Source organism: Rhynchophorus ferrugineus, unplaced genomic scaffold (assembly GCF_030347505.1).
Source record: "Rhynchophorus ferrugineus isolate W39M unplaced genomic scaffold, kcgeb_rfMv2 rfM2, whole genome shotgun sequence".
Taxonomy (NCBI): domain Eukaryota; kingdom Metazoa; phylum Arthropoda; class Insecta; order Coleoptera; family Curculionidae; genus Rhynchophorus; species Rhynchophorus ferrugineus.
Genome location: NW_027472581.1, coordinates 66,643,848 through 66,664,262, shown reverse-complemented (window position 1 = coordinate 66,664,262; position 20,415 = coordinate 66,643,848). Strand labels below are relative to the sequence as shown.

General features: G+C 31.1%; 1 protein-coding gene across 2 annotated transcripts in view; it reads right to left on the bottom strand.

Moving 5' to 3' along the window:
* Positions 1 to 464: 464 nt before the first annotated feature.
* Positions 465 to 20,415, bottom strand: part of fwd (phosphatidylinositol 4-kinase beta fwd) — a 154,194-nt gene continuing 134,243 nt past the window's right edge. For both annotated transcript variants that reach the window (XM_076396152.1, XM_076396153.1), the window contains exons 6-12: positions 9,120 to 9,351; positions 8,061 to 8,234; positions 4,347 to 4,994; positions 4,100 to 4,281; positions 3,187 to 3,405; positions 2,787 to 3,040; positions 465 to 2,415 (exon numbers count right to left, since the gene is read on the bottom strand). In XM_076396152.1, the coding sequence (XP_076252267.1) occupies positions 2,231 to 2,415; positions 2,787 to 3,040; positions 3,187 to 3,405; positions 4,100 to 4,281; positions 4,347 to 4,994; positions 8,061 to 8,234; positions 9,120 to 9,351 (1,894 nt within the window). In that variant the 3' untranslated portion in view covers positions 465 to 2,230. The remainder of the gene's footprint in view (positions 2,416 to 2,786; positions 3,041 to 3,186; positions 3,406 to 4,099; positions 4,282 to 4,346; positions 4,995 to 8,060; positions 8,235 to 9,119; positions 9,352 to 20,415) is intronic.

The window sequence follows — 20,415 nt, the reverse complement described above, 5'->3', positions numbered from 1 at the left end:
ATAGTCCAAGTACATGAGATAAAATAACTTCTCTTTACAGGTATACCACCAATAATACATTTTGTTATCGATCAGGGTATAAATTAACTCTCTGTCTATGTTATAGTTTAATACATTGATATAATTACTAAGTTATATGAAGGATTAAAACTTATCTGTAGAACAACTGTGCTATAGAGTTTGACTAACAGTCATTTCACAAAGAATAAAGTCAAAGAAACGTCAGATCAGACCATAGAATATATATAGAAAGAGAAGTCAAAAGGTCAAATTTTGAGTGCTCTTCGAAACTATTAACTATCTAAAACATTGTTATTATAATTATTGTTGTTATTATTACTATATATACAAACAAGTTTTCATTTTTTCTTTCATTCATTTTGACCCAAACTAAACTATATGTACTCGGATAACTAGGAATGCTGGAATCTTCTGTAGGATACTATAATTAAAAAAACATTAAATTATTTTTCATAGATATATTTCAATAATGTTTAATACATTTGATATAATAAAAAAATCTTTCCATAAACACAGTGATATTTTCCTCTTAACCGGTACTGAATAAAAATTATTTTGATTTAACTTGCCGTTAACTAATACAGTATAAAATCAATTTTCTAAAACTGCAAAAAGCCTACAGTGACCTTCAGTCTTTTTGCATATATTTCATTTTAAAGTCAAATTGTTAAGTAATGATGAGACACTGCGAAATGTCCTATGGGACTATACTAATATTTTAAAGACATTTCTCATTTTACTTAAGTTATTTTATACATTTTGGGCCCTATAATAAATATTTTAAACAACAGCAGTGTATTCATTACTCAATAAAATAACTCAATTTCAGTCATATATAGCTTAATGCCTCTTATAATTTACAAAATGGATGGATACTTGTCAATTAGCTAGAGTTAAAATGAATAACAGATATTTTAAATAATTTCAACTTTCAATTGTTTTATATTTAATTTATTAAGCTAATTTTCAGTTTAAAAAAATGGCATTTACCTAATACAAAAGAAAGCCCCTATAACATTTGAAAATATTTCATATATATAAGCATATTATATAATATCCTCGGTTATATATTAGCTTCAATTTAAATAGGTATGTCTGCATTTTAAACATAAATAAATAAATAGGTCCTGCTTGGAAAGAAAAAGTGTTACAATTTTTAAAATAACCTGTACAATGAATTTAGAAATATCTTCACTGGAATGTATTTTCGAGATTATTATCCAGTTTTTTTTTATTTATTAATTCTACATTAGAGTTAATTAGACTTATGATGAGTATTATTTGAATCACACCAATAAGCTGGGTATAATAATACAGTGGGAATCAAGGTCCACATATCTATACTATTCTGTACACAATTGTTTAAAAATGTTTATGTTCCCCACTGTATTTCATGATTAGATAACATCTTTGAAACTATATAAATAGAGAAAACTGGGAATATATTTTAATGATAAGTATTTTCAAAGATTTATTATCTACTGAAAATACTTCCTTTTGCAAGATGAAATATATGAGTAAAATTGTATAGATTATGAATATGTATGTCTATAAGTAATTTTTCCTCACATATCTTGTTAATGACAGTAGATGGAGAGAGTATAGACATGATAGGTGATTTAAGTTTCCATCCATCAATCAAGATTGCAATATTTGAAACAAATAATCTGTTCTATATTTTTATCATAAAATACAACAATAGCAAAAAATAGTACATTATTGGTATAATTAACTGAAAAGAACTCTTTTGAATGAACAATCATTAGATTCTTGCTGGAAAAAACATTCAGAATTTCAAAAAAAAATACATTTCACAGTAGGCATAATAATATCTTGGATATACCCATATGTTATTTAGTTGACTTAGATATATGCAAATTCAAGTGCAGTTTATTAGTTGAGCATTTAACAATAACATAAACTTTAATTTTAGTATTTACAGGGCAATTTATGTATGTATTATTAAAATTACTCATCAATGGCAATTTATAATTTAGGATGTAAACAATTCATATTATTCATTTATTAAGTTCATTTTTATTTTGAAAGTTCTAACGCGCTGTACAAGAAATACGAATGTCACTTATTCCTTTTAGTCACTTGAAACGTGGTGTCCATTTTTCACATAGTACAATTCACTTCACTTGGAAAGTGGTTTTAAATAAGTAGGCTTGTTTCATTAAATTTTGCACTCTTGAAAAGCGCAAAGCTATAGGATGCCGTTTGTAATGTACTGGAAGCCGTCGTAAAGTTTTGTCGAAAGTGAGTGAATGCTTCCTTCAACCATTCTATTCACTTCCAGTCGAAGTTGTTCCTCCGTCATGTTCATATGGAAACGATTCCGAAGGTTTTGTACAGTCGGTGCACCTGATTTGAAACAGGGTAGTTGATTTCCTGAAAACAAAATGAAATAAACATTTATAAATTCAATCCTATTCTCTGTAAGTTATATTTTAATGAATTGTTTAGCATTAAGTACAAAATAAATATATAAGTTTTTTCAAAATAATGAATGAATGTAACGAATATGAGTTGTGTTTTGTTAATTTGTTAACTTTTCACTTAAGTTATAAACTGTAAAATTGTGTACTTTAATAATTAATAAAACATCTTTTGATAGACGGTTTTTTTTATATAAATGCAGTAAAAAAAGCTTTATTTTGAGTCACCTTCTATTTCATTTAGACATATTTTTTAAATTCCACTACTGTAAGGTTTCTACGTAATTGTAGGTATATAAAAATATCATGGATATTAATACTAACCTGATCTCATAATCTCTACCAAATCGATTATCATGCCATGATGTTTCCTTGCCGCAATCAGTCCCTGAAGAATCAAAATCTTGAAATATTCAAACATATCGGACTTCTCGCCGCCCATTATTTCTACGAACTCTGAAGTCAGTTTGAAAGGTGATTTCTCGAAGCCCAAATTCTTTGGAGACGCGGACAAGATAAACCCGAAGTCGATGTGTATTAGGTGACCATCACTTTTAAGGAGAATGTTGCCATTGTGTCTGAAAAGATAACCATCATGTACAAATTATCTTAAATGTTAAAAAAATAATTAAAAAGTGGAATATAATCTGATGATGATGATGGGCTTAATTCTGGCAGCTCATTTTTTAATAAAATCAGAAGGGTTTTAGAACATTTAACTTACCTATCTTTAACTTGTATTAAATAGCAGATCAAACAATAAGCTGCGCAACTTTGCACGAAATTTTTCTGAGCTGTCAGAAATGCTTCGGATGTTTCGGGTCCAAATTCTTTCTTGAAATATTGCAGTAATGACAACTGACAGTGTTTCTTCACTTGATGAAGCGAGACCGTGTTGAGAATTGGCTCTATAAGACCACTGTCGTCTGATAAAACTAATATTCTGGAAATAAATATATATTCTCAATATTTAAATTTGTACAGATATAAAATCTTAATTCTATAATGCAGGGAGCTCGTTTAGAAAGTTCATATTTCAAATTTTGATTGCGTGACGAAATTTAATGCGGGGTAGTATGGTTGGATGTCCAGGTTTAAACAAATGGTCTTTTGAGATTGAATTATATTTTAAGAGTGCTAATTCATTAGTTGTGGCTTTTCGGAAGTTTTGTACTCAGTATAATATTTGCCGACCACGAGATGCCCCCAGTGTTTGCTAAATAAAAATGATAAAGCATGGCGGGTTCTGTGCCCAAACCAATTGAAGGAAAAATACTCTACATAAATACTCCATCATTTTAGGTACTCCTAAGTTGAGCACTCACTTAATTATGCATTTGCATCTTAATAAAATAAATTAATGTAAGCTTTAAAGAAAAATTAAATAAATAAATTTTTTAACATTAAAAAAACCTTCGCGAAAAGAATGATGAAAATTTTTCATAGACAACTTAAACAAAATGCTGAAATCTTCAATGATGAATACCATTATCATTTGAAAGGTTATGTAAACAAGCAAAACTACAGATAATGGGTCGCTATCCCAAATTATATTTTTATAAAAATTGCTAAAATACTTCCTATAAATACTTTTGTTGAAATTTCCCATTGGACACTAATATTTAATTAATACCTACCGGTATGGATGAATCCATAATGGCACATGTTCCATTTCCCAAATTTTCTGGAAAACGGTTAATAGTTGAAACGCCATCAGTTCCTGCCTTAAATCGTCGCCACATTTTACTATACAGGATAGGAGTTTCCAATTGGAGAGATGTCCATATGGGGATGTTTCTCGGATTCTTGTTTCCTTGTCCTGGAAATACATAATTGAAAAATTAAATATATTAAAACCTGTCATTGGAGTTTCAAGATTATTACCTGCCATGGTTCTTTCAGTACTGCCGCTGATGGATCTTCTGGATCGTGGGTGAACTGCTTATTTTTCTCTTCGTGGAAAAAGTCCGATAACCGTCTGCGAATCTCACTGGCCGGTATCGATAGTGGAGGAACACCGGAATCACTGGAATCTTGGCTCATTTGGGATATGGTATCTCGGTCGACTGTTTTCTTCAGCTGCGTGTACTGTTGGGATATTTCGTCATCCTCCTGACTCCAATCAGGGTCATTGTCATCATAGCAACTTCCGCAAACGCTGAATGCAGACAGAGATACCGTATCGTGCTTCAGATTTTCTTCAGACTTAGTGTGTCTCAATGTAGGCATCACCTTATTGGGTACCGGTGAACTGTAGATATCATCTACCTCGATTACCTCAATATAAATTATGTACGGGGCTTTGTCTTTGGAATTTAAGACGGCCGCTACTTGTGGCGGTATCCGTACAATTAAGTGAGGTGTAGATGTATTCAAAGGTAGCCACACTCTGGCCGGTAAATTGAGGTTTAACGTCGTTAGTTCAGCGACTAACCGGGTGGTTTTGGCCTCTTTGGTTGGGATAGAACTGAGAAGTTTTCCGATTAAAATTAGCGACTGCATAAACTCCAATTCAGGTCTTAGCCGTGGTGCCTGAAAATATTATTACATATTAGAATGAAAAGTATGAAAATGAATCACTCCTTAAATTATTTTTTTGTGCTAAATAGACCTTAATTTTATATTTATTTCTCTGTATTATTTTGAAATATTATTTCATATAATGATTTCTATTAAAAGGTATGATATTATATGAATTGTATTATTAATTAATTTTTAGTAATAACATGAAAGACTTTTTAACGACTTTTATTTTTATAAAAACTGATAACAACGAATACGGCTTCTATGTATCATGTAAAATAACCATCGTAAACATGTTTTTTTAATATTAAATACATAATAGCTCACATACGCAAAATGCACCTATTAATTACAAATAATAAATTGGTGAATGTCATGCAGTGCTACTAAAACGGGACCTTGATATGAGACACAATTACAATTATATTGTAAAGTATGATCAAAAATATCAATTTCAGTTAATAATTATAATAGTTCACGTTTAGAGTGTCACTACCAATTTAACTTTTATTTATGTTTTATTACTTGCATATTTTCCAATCAATGGTCTGCTAGATCATATACAGATTTACTTCAGCGGAAACATGGAAGAATACTGAATAATTTAAAATTAAAGCGATGATTTTATGATGATGAAGAAACTTTTACAATAAATATACGGTATATAATCCATATAACGAACACTGTTTCCGAATGTGTGGCTACAGTAATTTAAGAAATGAGAAATTCCCCAAATATTTTGAACTAACGGTTTCCATAACAACATATACATATAGTAGGTATACCTATTGACGGAATGCTGCAAAACAACTCAGACTAAACATGTGGAGAAACTTGAAAAAAAAAAGAATTGGTCTATACATGGGTTTTAGTAGATTTTTTGAAATTTGAAACTTTATTGTGAAAAATCAGTACAGCGTATCTTATTTAAAGCAATGTTTATCGATTGCCGCTACTTTTTCCCATCTTCCTGTCAATTTACGGATTCCATTTCGAAATAACGATGTATCTTTTGAGTCTTCCCACGAATCGATCAATTTTTTGATGACTTCATAAGAAATGAATTTGTCCAGGCAGGTCAAGATTCATATGTCGGAACATGTAGTAATCAGAAAGAGCAAGATCTGGAGATTACGGCGGTGGGGTAGCACTTCCCATTTTAACGTTTCCAAGTATGTTTTCATCGATTTTGCAACAGGTGGTCGAGCGTTGTCATGCTGAAGAATAACATTGTTGTGTCTCTGCTCGCATTCCGGTTGTTTTTCGCGCAGTGCTGGATCAAACATATCTGTAGTCGACATACTGATACCCGTTAATGATTTTATTAGGTCTTAGTAGCTCACAGTATACCACATCAAGCTGATCCATGCATATTAGGGTTTGTCGTTGATGTTGATGAATAACCCCATAATCAGTGGTTTCCATGATTTTTTTTTTCGCTTTGGATTATTGTAATGGATTCATTTTTCATCACCAGTAGCAATACTAGTTACAATTTTTTTTTCAGACTTTACCGTTCAAGCAGCATTTCGTACATGATTCCAAAACCCTGAAATGTCTCTTGGTTCCTATTCATACGACACATAATATCCAAGCCTTTGGATTATTCCTATGTTCTCCGAGCTATTAGAAATGGTTTTTTGTATTAGTCCTAACAATTCTGCTTACTATTCGTGTGTGTACACGGATCGGCATGCCTGGATGAGTAATGCCCTCAAATTCTCGTCTAAAAATTGTTTTGGCACTCTAGAACGCTCTTTGTCTTCGGTCTTTTCTTTAAATTGAAGTAAAACTTCTCGCAAATGCGATTTACTCGATACAAATTCAGACATTTTCAACGTACTTTTGTTCGAAAATTTTTTGTTCAGTTCAACGCATACTGAAAAATGAATGTCAGTGAGGCTTCAACATGAAGTTGGTTACAAATGTACTTGATGAGATGTAAATGCCTCAAAATTAATTTATAGGCCAAAATACCTGGGAGTGATATAAATTCCCTTAAATCTTATTACATTCATTCAATCTTAATTTATAACCACAAAATCGCAATAAAGTAACAAAACAAAATCAAAATTTTTGGTAGACTAGCTGAGTAAAAAATCAATGTTTATGATTAATGAGTGAGTAAAAATAGTGAGAGAACTGTGGGAAAATGGTCTACTTAGGAAAGAGGGCGAGAGGGGAAAGATGGGGAAGTACTCCATTACAGAGAAAACGAAAAAAACTTAAATAGTATTTAGACATCATGGAAGTCAGGAATTCGAAAATATTAAATATGTAGACTGATGAAAGATGCAGGCGCCATAAATTTATTGTAAAGACTTTGATATAAAGTATTTTAACATAATGGAGACTAAACTTTATCGTAATGTAAATATGAGTTTCGAGGTAATACAAAAGTTAACTTTTTTATTGTAATATGCTATTATAATTATTACTTCGACATTTTCCCTTATATTATTATTGGGTGTGGGTCGATGTTGAAATGGAATGAAACAAGCTGTGTATGAAGCATTTAAAAAAATCTTTTTTTTTTAATTTGATTTTTCCTATATAGATCCGGCTGAATTTGAACAGGATATTGGATTATATTGACTTTATTTGATAGCAAACAGCGTTGTTTATAGTCATTAACTATGATCTCCTGGATTAGTTGGATCTTGTACTAATGTATCTTCAAGTTTCGACGATTGTCTAGTTGCCTGCGAAAGATCGAGTTCTTGTGCAAGGCAACTAATCGACGAACTGGTTTTCCAACTAGGCCAGTAATTATTGGACAGTCTAAACCTTTGGCTTCGAATTTGAATAGGCGTGCAACATTTGCATAATAATAGCTTGCATTCATGTTGTGGGTGCTATTCATTTGTGAAATTTGCTATGGTGATTTGGGTTTAGTGACTGAGCAATAGACAAGGCAAACAGTTGGTCAGATTCAATTGAAAAGCACTATATTTTGATTTCTATATTTATTATATGATGTTTCTAATAATAAATATTTGTAATGAGGATTTGTTAACTTTATTGGTTACATTACGTTGGTTAATATAAACTTACGCCTTTTAATTGGATACTTACTAGGCAGGTACATTCAGTCTTTTCTCCCCTAAGATCGTTGACGACACTGCGTCTACTATGGAAACATATGCAGCCATTGTCGAAGGCTCTACCTGAGCTCAGATCGCCAAAGCTCAATTTTGTGATGGTGTTGTTTTTGACATCTGTAGTGGCAACCAAAGCAGATGCATCACTCTAAAAATAAATACAGAAAAAGTAATTAACCTCTGATTCTGTTAATTTCTATCACATTATAAGCAATGTTGGGAATTTTTTAGATGTTATTTAATCTTAGGCTGTTACTACAATAAATCCTGGTCGATATATCTAGCATTTGTTGGTTTAGAAAAGGTTTTTTACAGAGTAAGAAGAGAATCATTATGGGTTATGTGGCATTTGAACAAAGAGAAGTAAGTAATGAGATTGTAAGAATAGTTTAAGAAATATACAGGATAAATGCCAGACGACTAAAACAAGGCGGAAGTTAAAGCCCAACCCTATTTATAATATTAGTGGATGAAATATTAAAAACATACATACAAAACAGTACTAAATACACAGTAGAGTAAAAGTATGGAAAAAATTGAAATGTGGGTAGGAGTTTCTGCAGATTATAATGACAACTAATAGGACAGAATACCTACAGAAAATCTTAAACAGGTTAACAAAGCCTTAAACAAGTCTTAACATCGGTTGCGAGACGAGCGTGACTCAATATTGAATCAGTGGAAGAGTATATTGAAAGAAGACATCTAGTTGGGGACACAAGACAGAGGATGTGGGAAGCAAACATGGAGAGGGGGAAGAATGGAAGGGCGACCTAAGTGCGACAAGGATGAATGCAAAGCAAAGACAGAAAAAAACCAAAGGCATTCATAACTGGAGCAAGACAGAATAGAGAATAAACATAACAAACCTACATCACCATGTAGTACAAAAGGTGCCTTTTTGATTTTAATTTTGATGATGAAATGTGAAAGGGTTTAAAACACAAATTATCTAATCTTCTATGGTAACAAGATGATGAGGGGTTGGGTGTTTATATTAAACTATATTATTTTATTATCAAAGATCGATTACCTGTGATCGATGGTGAGATTTTTTCGCCACAGTTGGTACCGTGAGTGACACGGACATTCTCTCGCTCGGAGAAGTCGGTACAAGCTGATTCTTCGGTCTCAGTTCGTCGGAGAGGATCAGATTGCGCAGTTTGACTCCGTGGGGTTTCTTTTTTGAGGGAAAGGTGGCGTCTGTGCTGTAGGCGTCCAAGAGCCAGGCGGCTTTCAAGGAGAAATCAATGCTCTTTCGGCATCTGTAACAAAAATACAAACATATTATTATTAATTGGTTACTCTGAACTAATTTTTGTTAAAATTAGTAAATTAAAAATATATACATCGGTAACATCTATTATATATATTAATCGGCTTAGCCAACATTTTGCCTCCCTTTTTAAAGAAAACGGGGGCACGTGGAGGCGTGATTTGGCACAGTTAAAAGCTTATATCGAGGAAGAATTTTTAGACATAATATTTTTGTATGCGCATTTGCGTAATATGCGCTACAACTAAATATATTCCAATAAAACAAAAAACGTCCAAATCAAGCAACCTGGAATAGTCGTCAGATCGGTGACACAAAATATATAAACGAACCCAGCAGGTTAAGAGTTAGCTCGCCAACAATAACGTATTAAGATAGAATCTCACTGGGGATAAAGTTTTTTTTATGTTTATAAAATAAAATAAAAGATAGTATTCCTTAAAATTAAGTGAATGTTTGTTTTTCTACATTTGAAACAAGTTATTTGATTTTAAGCAGTATTTTCTGTTACTTTTGGTAAATTGTAATGTTGAGTGGCGTAGTAATGTTTACTTATTAATACTTTGTTGATTATTGAAAATTAATGGAAATTAGATTTAATTAAATGGAATTTAAAAAATGTTAATGAGTGTTAGTTCTTCAGATGGTTTGCATTTATTTTAAATTGTTTTAATATACACATCTTTATTATTTTAATCAACGTTATATATCAAATACATTTCTGATATTATATTAAAAATACTGCGAAAATAAGTTTAGGTAACGTATCATTTTTAAATTAGTTCTTTTACATACAATTCAATACATTGTGGTCGAATTTCGATCACAGGCCGATCACTAGTTCATTTAAATACTTTACATTTAACGCTACCGAAATTATATTTAAAATTCAATAAGGTCAATTAGAATCTTAATCAAAAGATGAGCAGTTTTTCTGATGTGAAATTACATAATTTTCTTACCATAAAACTATTAATTCTCAAAATTCATTAAAATTAGTGCAGCTCTTTTAAGGCTGTTCAATAAGTTCACCTTTTCGTCAACAGTAGAACTAAAAATCGAAGCCACTTTAAAGGAAGTAATGGAACAAAAACACGGTGATATGCAATCAATCCATCTAGAGAAACGTCGAAAAATATGAACTGATTCAATATCCAGTTTATTTGTCAGATTTAGCTTTTCCATCAATTGTAGAATCTTTAGAATAAAAAATTCAGCTAGCTTTAATAAAAAGATATAATCCATTGTTTGCTGATTGATGTTAATTTTCTTACTTCCCCATGAACATTTACTTAAAACTGATAAAACACGACTAATCATATAAATTCGTTTTGCTTCTTGATTACATTTGAACGGGATTAATTTCAGCTGACTTTACAAATCAGCTCTGCTTCGAAAGGGCACAATGCACAACATTCCATGCCCCAGCAAGAAATTTCGGATTATATTTCCGGCGACCACGCCTATCTTTATGGGACTGGCGACATCAAATTGGGTCGTTTCACGATATCAACCGAAATGTATAGGGGAGAGAAAGAATAGTGGATATTTTGACGATCCCTTTATGTATATATTTGGATTAAATAATAAAAGTTTCTTCCATTCGAGAACTTGATGCCGAAACGATGTTAGTTTGGCGCACCCAGAAGTTATTCGCAACTGTATTTTGTGTCGTATCAGCATTTTTCGGTGGTAGGGCGGAGACAGAGATTTTTGGAAATAAAAATTTCAAATCAGTAACAACTTTCCTAAACTTCTAACCTAATTAGAGCCAATAACATATTATATTACAAATGAAGAGAACTTTCATATGACAATATTTTAAAAATTCAGTGACTTTTTGAATTTCTGACGCAGTAAGTTTAAATGAATAACTGCTGCTTGCAACTGCCATCTATTAATAGATTTCTGTGAGGTTTTGAGTGAGTTGTATCATTTAGTTTCTTTATACTGAATGTTCTGTGGATGTGTAAAAAGTAATGGAATAATAACACCACAAATGTTTTATCCTGTGTTCATATATTAATTGCTATTTTTAAATAACATAGCATAATAAATATAAATAGTACAATACAACTTAAATAAAACCTAAAAACTAAAGATTTTCAACAACCATAACTCCTAAATAAAATGTAAACATATACCTAATCATTGAAAAATCTAATCCATGATGAACCTAAAAATTCCTTTTTAATTAAAATTAAGACCATTTTTAAATAAAAGTTTTATTTATTTTTGAACGGAAATATTTTTAAATTACTGTGATTATTATCATGTTCAACTTTTCTCCCGTGAGGCGATTTCTTCAATCATTAATTATTTGCTCAGATATCGAAAAAACTTGTTCCCAGGGGACAGACGTTGCGGTTATAGAGGAATAATTTACGTGTAACTGATATAATTCAGGTAGTTTAATTTTATGGGTTTACCAAAAATCCAATGGGTTTTCTAAACGCCCAACAAATGGAATTTCCAAATACTGGTAAATATGTAAAGTTGCTGCAGTACTTGGAGTAATTATTTCTTTCATTCTAGCCATTTTTTTATAAAAATATCTGCAGATGTCAATATATTCTTGGTCAGTAGTTTTGTCTTGAATTTCGAGTTGTGGAACTATATTTGTATTTTTTGAAGTTAGAATGGAAGCTACCTCTTTGTGATAACTTTTTGTATCGCCTCGGCATTATTTGCAATACAAAATCCTGCTTTTTTAAACCTAGGATCTAAAAATGTGGATTTCCCGCATATCGTATTCATTTCTAAAATTGCCAGTATTTTAATGATGACATCTAATAGACAATTTTGTCATTTTTCCCCATTCACTTGTTAAAATCCTGGATTTGATAGAATGTTGCAGTCCTCTTATTAACCGTATAATTAAAGACATCGTTGCCACATTTTTCACCAAATAACTCGGTGGTCACTATTTCAATGGGCTTTAAAAGTTGAACACATTCTGTTAAGATAGTCCATTCATTAACAAATAAAAATCGTGGTGCTCTTCTTAATAGCGAACAAAATAAATTGTTGAATATTAAAGTAGAGTTTTCCTATCAGAAAATGTATTTATAACAAATATTTAATATACTTTATTCACCTCTTTACGGTTAATATTTTTAAAAGAAATTTAACAACTGCTACTGCAAAAAATTCTTCAATTCTTTTGGGTCTATGCAATTGCTGAAACCTTTGGAACCTAATTTTAGTTTTCAAGATTTTAGGAAAAAAGTTTCGACAAACAAGAGGCTTGGACAAAAATCGTGAAAATTTATCAAAAAAGTATTACCTATTATACCAGTCCAAAGTATTACCTATATACTATATGTATAGTATCTTACTATTTATCATTTACAATTAAATTTTTTTGCCCTCGAAAACTAACGTTCCAAAATGCTGCTATATTAATTTACAATATATAGTTATTCACAAGCAAACTACAAAAAAAAACATAAAACCGCAATTTATTACATATAAATTTATATAAGCATAAATTCGGGGCATTACCTTCAAGGTTGCGGCTAGGACGGAAGGCCAGAACGTTAAAAATCAGTGGTATGAACTAGTAGAACCGAAAATAGTAACTAAAAGTAAACGACTGAAACAGTCGATAGTAAAAAGTAGTCAATTACTGAACAGTCGATAGTCGATTTCAGTCGATTGTTCCCAACACTACCTGGCACCTTATCGAAGTCTTATGTTCATCTAATAATATAGCTGAACTTATATTTTTTAACCGATTTCGAAAAAGGGGGAGGTTCTATGCTCGACTGTATAAATTTTTATGTATGTTCACCGATTTCTCCGATAATTGTGGACCGATTTCCAAAGTTCCTTTTTTTATCCGAAAAAGTGCACTTTCGAGGTGGCGCCAAGACAGGATCTGATGGTAGAATCCCATGAAATCGAGGGAAACCCTCAAATTTCAAAGGCAAGTACAATGTTCTCACATGTTTTTTTTTTATGTAAAATAATCAGATATTTGTGTATAATGTTATTGCTGAGCTGATATCAGGCAAGACACAATTCCTCAACGATTAGGAATTAGAGGATATTATTTTAAATATTATGGAGACGTACAGACAACTAATTGTATACTTTGAAGTTATTTAGGTAGAGCTGATGATGAAAGCAGAGACACGACCGCTATATCATTCAGGGATTTTTGAGGGTTTTTATTAAAGGTTTCCTTACTAAAAGTCTTTCAGTGTAAAAGTCATTTAGTTTGTTTTTTAAACACTAACCATATCGTATGAGGTCGTATAAATATTGCAGGCAACTGCCTCTATGTTGTAGTGGTTAGAGCGTTCAGATCAAATGCGGAGGTCGCGGGTTCGATTCCCGGCGGGGGCAACAATACAGAAATAATAATATAATTTTGTGTCATATACACAAAATTAAATTACGAACAAAACAAATCTAATTTTTTGCTCGTACCGACTTCAAAATCATCAGTTGATAGTAGTTTAAATAATATTGTAAATACATAAATAGGTTTAGGTAGGTATTAAGCTAAACTGTGTGTATATAGTAGAATATAAAATACGTGTAATAGATAGGTTAAATAAGGTTTTTGTTTATTTTTGTTTAGTTATTACAACGATTATTATGTAAATATTTTGTTTTAAAACATTTTGATTGTTGTTTGATTGTTTTTTAATTTTTAGTGAGTTCCTTATTTATTTATTGAAGTCCGTTCAATTTTTTTAAAAATATTTTACAGCCTCATAGGATTTTCTATTACATCTGTTATTCTACGCATCTGGTCAATTCTTGAATGCGTGTTAATAAATCCTGGTCGAAATGTTGCACTGATCAAATTGGTGAGTTTTATAAATTCCTTTCTTGGTAGTTTTTGCAGCAATTGTGATTTCTTTGGATTAATGTCAGCTTTGATAACTTTCGTTATTTCTTTTGGTGTGATAAATATCTGAAGTTTCTGTGGACAATTGGATAAGTACCCAAATACAATTGATGACCTGGTAATTATTTATTAGTTGTATTTTAATAGCACATTAACATGTTCATTGCATACAACTTATTAAATTTCGACGGATGTCGATAGCTGATGATAAATGACGATTTGTTGACGATAAATACCGTCATCAGGGCCAGTAACGGATTCTTCCACCGACAATACGATTTGATTTTATAGTTTTATATTTTTTCACAGCACTGTATTTGATTTTTATTAATCTATTTCAGCTGGATTTATGTTAAAACTTACATAAAAACTTGTATAATGGTCTGGATAATCTAATTTATGTGCTCGTGTTTCTTTAAATGGGTCTTTGAAAGTTCTCAGAGAGTTCGGTATAAAGAAACCATTGAAATGGCGTTTAGAATCTCATGGACATAGCCATAATACATTATTCCATATTTTTAAATGTCATGTTTTATATATGGATTTCCGTTTAGGGATTAGTTAAAACTTTTGAGCTATATTTCGCAATATATACTATCATACGCATATGTAGTATACTAGTATACATATATTAGTAATATGACCTAACCGTAACAAATTTTCAGAAAATCTGTTTCATATAATGCTCTTCATTCAATATTTTGAACTGTTTATGACAGCCGGATGAGGGTCAAGTTTGGCGAATATAAGTAATATAAGTAAGGCACTAAGTATATATTTCATTACTTCTCAATTTTCAACAAAAGTTCGTTTTTGTTTCCGGGTAGTCAGTGAAAAGCTTCATACGTTGATTTGGGTTATTTTGTTTGGTCAATATGTGGGATTAATTTTTCAACTGTTTGCATATTGGAAGTAATGTTTGTAAATAGCTGTTGCATTATTTCTAGCTGAGCTACAAGCTCTTATTGACAATCAGAAACATTCATTATGAATTTTATGATTTTCCAGATAAAGGTTTTTATTATTTAGTGTTTTAGAGTGTAGGATATCTATTTAATTAATTTATTTTAGCCGATTTTTTTCGGTTCTTGTTTCAGGTGTGAATATTGTACCTTGCTATTTATTTATTTAGCGTGAATATATAATATAATTAAAACTTGATGATTTCTGCCACATAGAAGAACTATACATAACTTCCAATAAGAATTAAGATGAAAGGCATTGATTCAGATTGGTGGATTAGTGCTATAAAGACAAAATGCTGCAATTATTATATTAAATAGCGATCTGTGATGAAAAAGGATCGATTTTGATAATTTATCTAGAAAAATTTTACACTGTGTTGGGTATCAGTAGGAGATAATATTTTGTAAGTTGTCAAAAACTAGTAAAGAACAATTAACAACCTTAACAGATTGCACTAATGTATTGAAACAAAACTAATAAAATGTCATAAAATATATTTAGGTCGCACTATAGTGCAAAATATTAATTATACATCGAAAATGCGATGACATTCTTGCTTAACCCCTTTGGCTTATGCGACTATACACTTAACTTCTTTAGGCCAATAGGTCAAACCTGCTTCCAATTAATTATTTAATTGAGGAATCCATTAGGGTAGAAAATGTAATTTCTGTATGCCGTTTAAAATTTCTAAATAGCATTTAATACTGTATCCAATAAAAAGATAAAAAAACATTTATAGTTGCGAAAATAACAAAGGACATAAAATAACTTTGTAACTCGATTACATTGCTACATATTGAAAATGCATTGACACTAAAGAACAAAAACAAACGTGCTCTGTTTGCTACAGAGTTTTAATGACTATACACGCAGATTGAAACCATCAAGCTCTTCGCTTATTTCATTTTTGCACTTAAAACTACGGAATGTCCTATGAAATTAATGTCTCCTATTAAAACCCTCGCTATTTTTTAATCACACGCATACTTCAACAATATAATCGTATGCTGACCTACATCCTACTTGTTATCTCTGTCCCACCTCCATTTTTTCGAAAGAGGATCCGATTTGGCATTTCCGCCACCATTAATATTCAGCAGTGCTCGTCCTTCAACGCCCATTTTCGTTACAAGAAATACAAAAAAAAATGCTGTGGGTGTACCCGCTACGTTTTGATTTGATTTGTCTTTTCCTATCAGCGATTAGTTTTAATTTGGTAAACCGTTTTTCGAAATTAATTATTAATTAATTAAAAAATATTGATTGATGACTATGATAATGCAATAAGTGCGTTAAAATTTAAGAAATAAAGTGAAATGTTGGCAAACGCTCATTTTAACTTCTAATTCAATAATTAAACATTATTTTTATAATTGTTAGTAACTATAATTGTCCCATAATATTTAAAATAATGAAAGTTTAACATATAGAAAAATTTCAGAAATTTTCTTCCAAAATATGATGGGTAGAGTGGTTTAAAATTAACTTGGTACTCAAATATTAGGTACTTGCATGCCTTCTGAATAAGTGATAAACAGATGGCACTATGTCTGGCGAGTACGCTGGGCGTTGAAATTATGCCCATATGAAAAATCCTAATAAAAATATAGTTAATTTTAAACATATTGTTCTGCACTAAAATAATTAGATGTTTTAACAAGCTGTTTTCAATGGTTCTTTTAAGAAATATTCGCATGTCATTCTTACATGAATACTTACTGAAGAAGAACGCACACATTAGATAACTTGTTGAATATATTATTCATGCTATATCATTATTCAAGAGGTTTGACAAATCATTTTATATTATAACTGTAGCCCTATACACTTTGTTTACTTTAACCATGAATTATAATTTCCTTAAATTATCAAAAGTAAAAGTTGAAAGAAGTTACCTTTTAAAGGAAACAATTTATTTGTCATACCATACTGGTCTAGTTTCCAGATGAAAAAGAACAACATTGACTTTAAAATTACAAAAATACCAGTTAATATTTTATTAAAATTTCTATTTATATGAACTTCAAAACATTTTCTTGCCTTTTGTCTAGTAAATATTAAAGATTTTCTGGTAGTATACGAACTGACTTGAAAACAACAAGATCTATTCTTCAAGATCATTGCATTCTTCATTACAATAGTAATAGGACAATAGTTCAGAACGGTGATGCATGCCGATTTCTCCTTCACTGTAATAATTGTTTACAGTTTTGTTCCTTTTAGTTCAGGTCCTTCTTAGAGAACATATAAAATTTACATTATGTTGGAATTGGTAAATAAAGCGTATGGTGTAATATTTGGATGTTATAATTCATTAGGAACTTTATGGTATATAGCTTATTAAATTATGAAAAATGTATTGTATTCCATAAGCATAACTCACATATATAACAGGTCAATTGAAAAGTCCTCGGCCTACCATAGTAAAACATATTTTTTTTAAATTAGAAGGCAAAATTAGTTTTTTTTATTAAACATAATTCCCTTCAAGTGTGATACACTAATTATAGCGACCCTCCAACTTATCGATACCATTTTTGTAGTGCGATTTGTCCTTTCCTTCAAAATAGGTCTCAGTTTCGGCGATCACCTTTTCATTCGACGAAAATGTCTTCCCAGCAAGCATTCTTTCGAGATCTGCGAACAGGAAATAGTTGCTGGGATCGATCGAAGCAATTCGATGCCCAATTCATATATTTTTGCCATTGTTTTCACTGACTTGTGACATGGTGCATTATCCTGGTGAAGCAGCACTTTCTTTTTCTTCAAATGCGGCCATTTTTTGACGATTTCGTTCTTCAAACGGTCCAATAACGCTATGTAATAGTCGCTGTTGATGGTCCTTCCTTTTTCAAGGTAGTTAATGAAAATTATTCCATGCGCATCCCAAAATATAGACGCCGTAACTTTGCCAGCCGACTGTTGCGTTTTCCCACGCTTTGGAGCGGGTTCATCGTGTGTAGACCACTCGGGTGACTGTCGATTGGACTTCGGAGTGAAATGATGGAGCTATGATTCATCCATTGTTACATATCGACGCAAAAACTCTGGTTTATTACGCTTGATGATCTTCAAACACAAATCCCAATCATCAACTCGTCGTTGTTTCTGGTTAAAAGTGAGCTCGCGTGGCACCCACTTTGCACAGAGTTTTCTCATACCCAAATATTCGTGAATGATATGATGTACACGTTCAGTTGATATCTTTAGAGTGTCTGCTATTTCATTCAATTTCAATTTACGGTCATTCAAAATCATTTTGTTGACTTTTTTAATGTTTTCGTCGGTAACACGGTCTTTTGGGCGTCCACTGCGTTCACCGTCTTCGGTGCTCATTTCACCACATCTAAATTTAGCATACCAATCCTTGATGGTTGATTTTCCTGGGGCAATGTCTGGAAACTCGGCATCAAGCCAAGTTTTTGCTTAAACTGTATTTTTTCCTTTCAGAAAGCAATATTTTATCAACACGCGAAATTTCTTTTTATCTATTTTTTTCACAATAAAAAAGTTGCTTCACTCAAAATGCTACAATTCACAAACTAATGATCCGACAGCTGTCAAATTTATACACGCATCTTTTGAGGGTTAGGGCTAACTAAAAACATATGAATTTAATTGTAGTAGCGCCATCTATGTGTCAGGCCGGGGACTTTTCAATTGACCAGTTATTAATGTATAGCTGATCAATATTGAAGAACTTTAAATTATATCAAATTATAAATATTATTTAACCGTAGATATTTAAGTTTATCTTTCAAATTAAAATGTTTGTTTCCATCAAATTTATATAAACATAACTTAAATATATTGCATGCAATATACACATGATAATTATGTGGTCTATATATGAGAATAAATTACATCAACAGTACAAATAGTGATTACTGGAAAGAGATTTGGCGTGAATTACGAAGTTATAGTAATATCAAACTTTATTTCTTTTTTAAGAACAAAGAAGCCCCATTCTATAAAAATAAAACATTTATTGCAGAAACCTTGGACCGAATAGTTTTCTTAACCTATATTGATGGAAGTATTTTTAAATCAGCGTGTTATTTATTGTGAATTAATTTAATTAGCCAATGAATATATCGTTTAAACAAAATGAAGAAATGAATGAATTTCAAAGCTTAATCTTTTAAGAATACATTAATCCTCTTAACCCTTAAGAGGATTTTTCAAAATTAGAATTATTTTCGAATAGTTGTTTTAGTGACGCGACATATAAAATGAAAGTTTAAACGCGTTTTTCTCGAAACTACCTTTTTCGAGACGGTTGACATGAAATCTCAAGTTCTACTGAACCGATTTACTTGTCTGGTGCCTTAACAAAAATTAAAACATTTTCCTATATTCCTATATTTGGAAATGTCAAAAAATGCCTCGTTTTTTCGAACAATCGTAATTTGGCGAAAATAATCTTTTGGGTCCCACCCACTTACAACCTGTAACTTCTTGGCTTTTTAAAACTTTCACTTTTTTACTTTAAATATTTTCATTTCATTTAAAGAAATATCTAACATACATGCCTCTAGATTAGAATACCACCTTAACTGAATTTAAAGTGAATTTCGTTCTAGAAAGAAGAAAATCTATTTTTCGTTTTGCTTAATCAACTAAACATTCCCTAAATTCGTACAAACTACGAGCTGTTTTAGGCGAATAACCTTCGACGGCTTGATGAAATATTTACATGATGATGAGAATGTCACATCGACGATACCTTCACGATTTCGACATTCTTAAAACTTGACTTTTTCTATTTAAAAGCAAACTCTGGTCATTTTTTTTACAGAAATATAATATTTAATAGCATTTTAATAAAATATCCTATAAATGCACAAAAAAAGAAAATGGATAATAATAGCTAAATTACTGTGCACTGACTAATCGTATTTAATGTTTTTGCTTGTTCCACTTTAAGATAAACTCTCCAGATTCTAATTCTCTGATTAGTTTTAAACTTGACCTACATGTTTCCGTCTCAGTTAAAAACTATTGTAACATGTCATGCTTGATTTTGTATTCCTCTGGCATATGATACCTTTTAGTAACCTTTAACTGACAAGACACAAATTATTTTTTTAATGTTTAATTTCTGCTTAATACGATGTTAAGTAATATACATAGCTTTATTTGATAATATATTATTTATATATTATATAAGAAATCAGTATCGATTTTGCTATTTTACAAAAAACAAAAATGTAATTTTTAAAT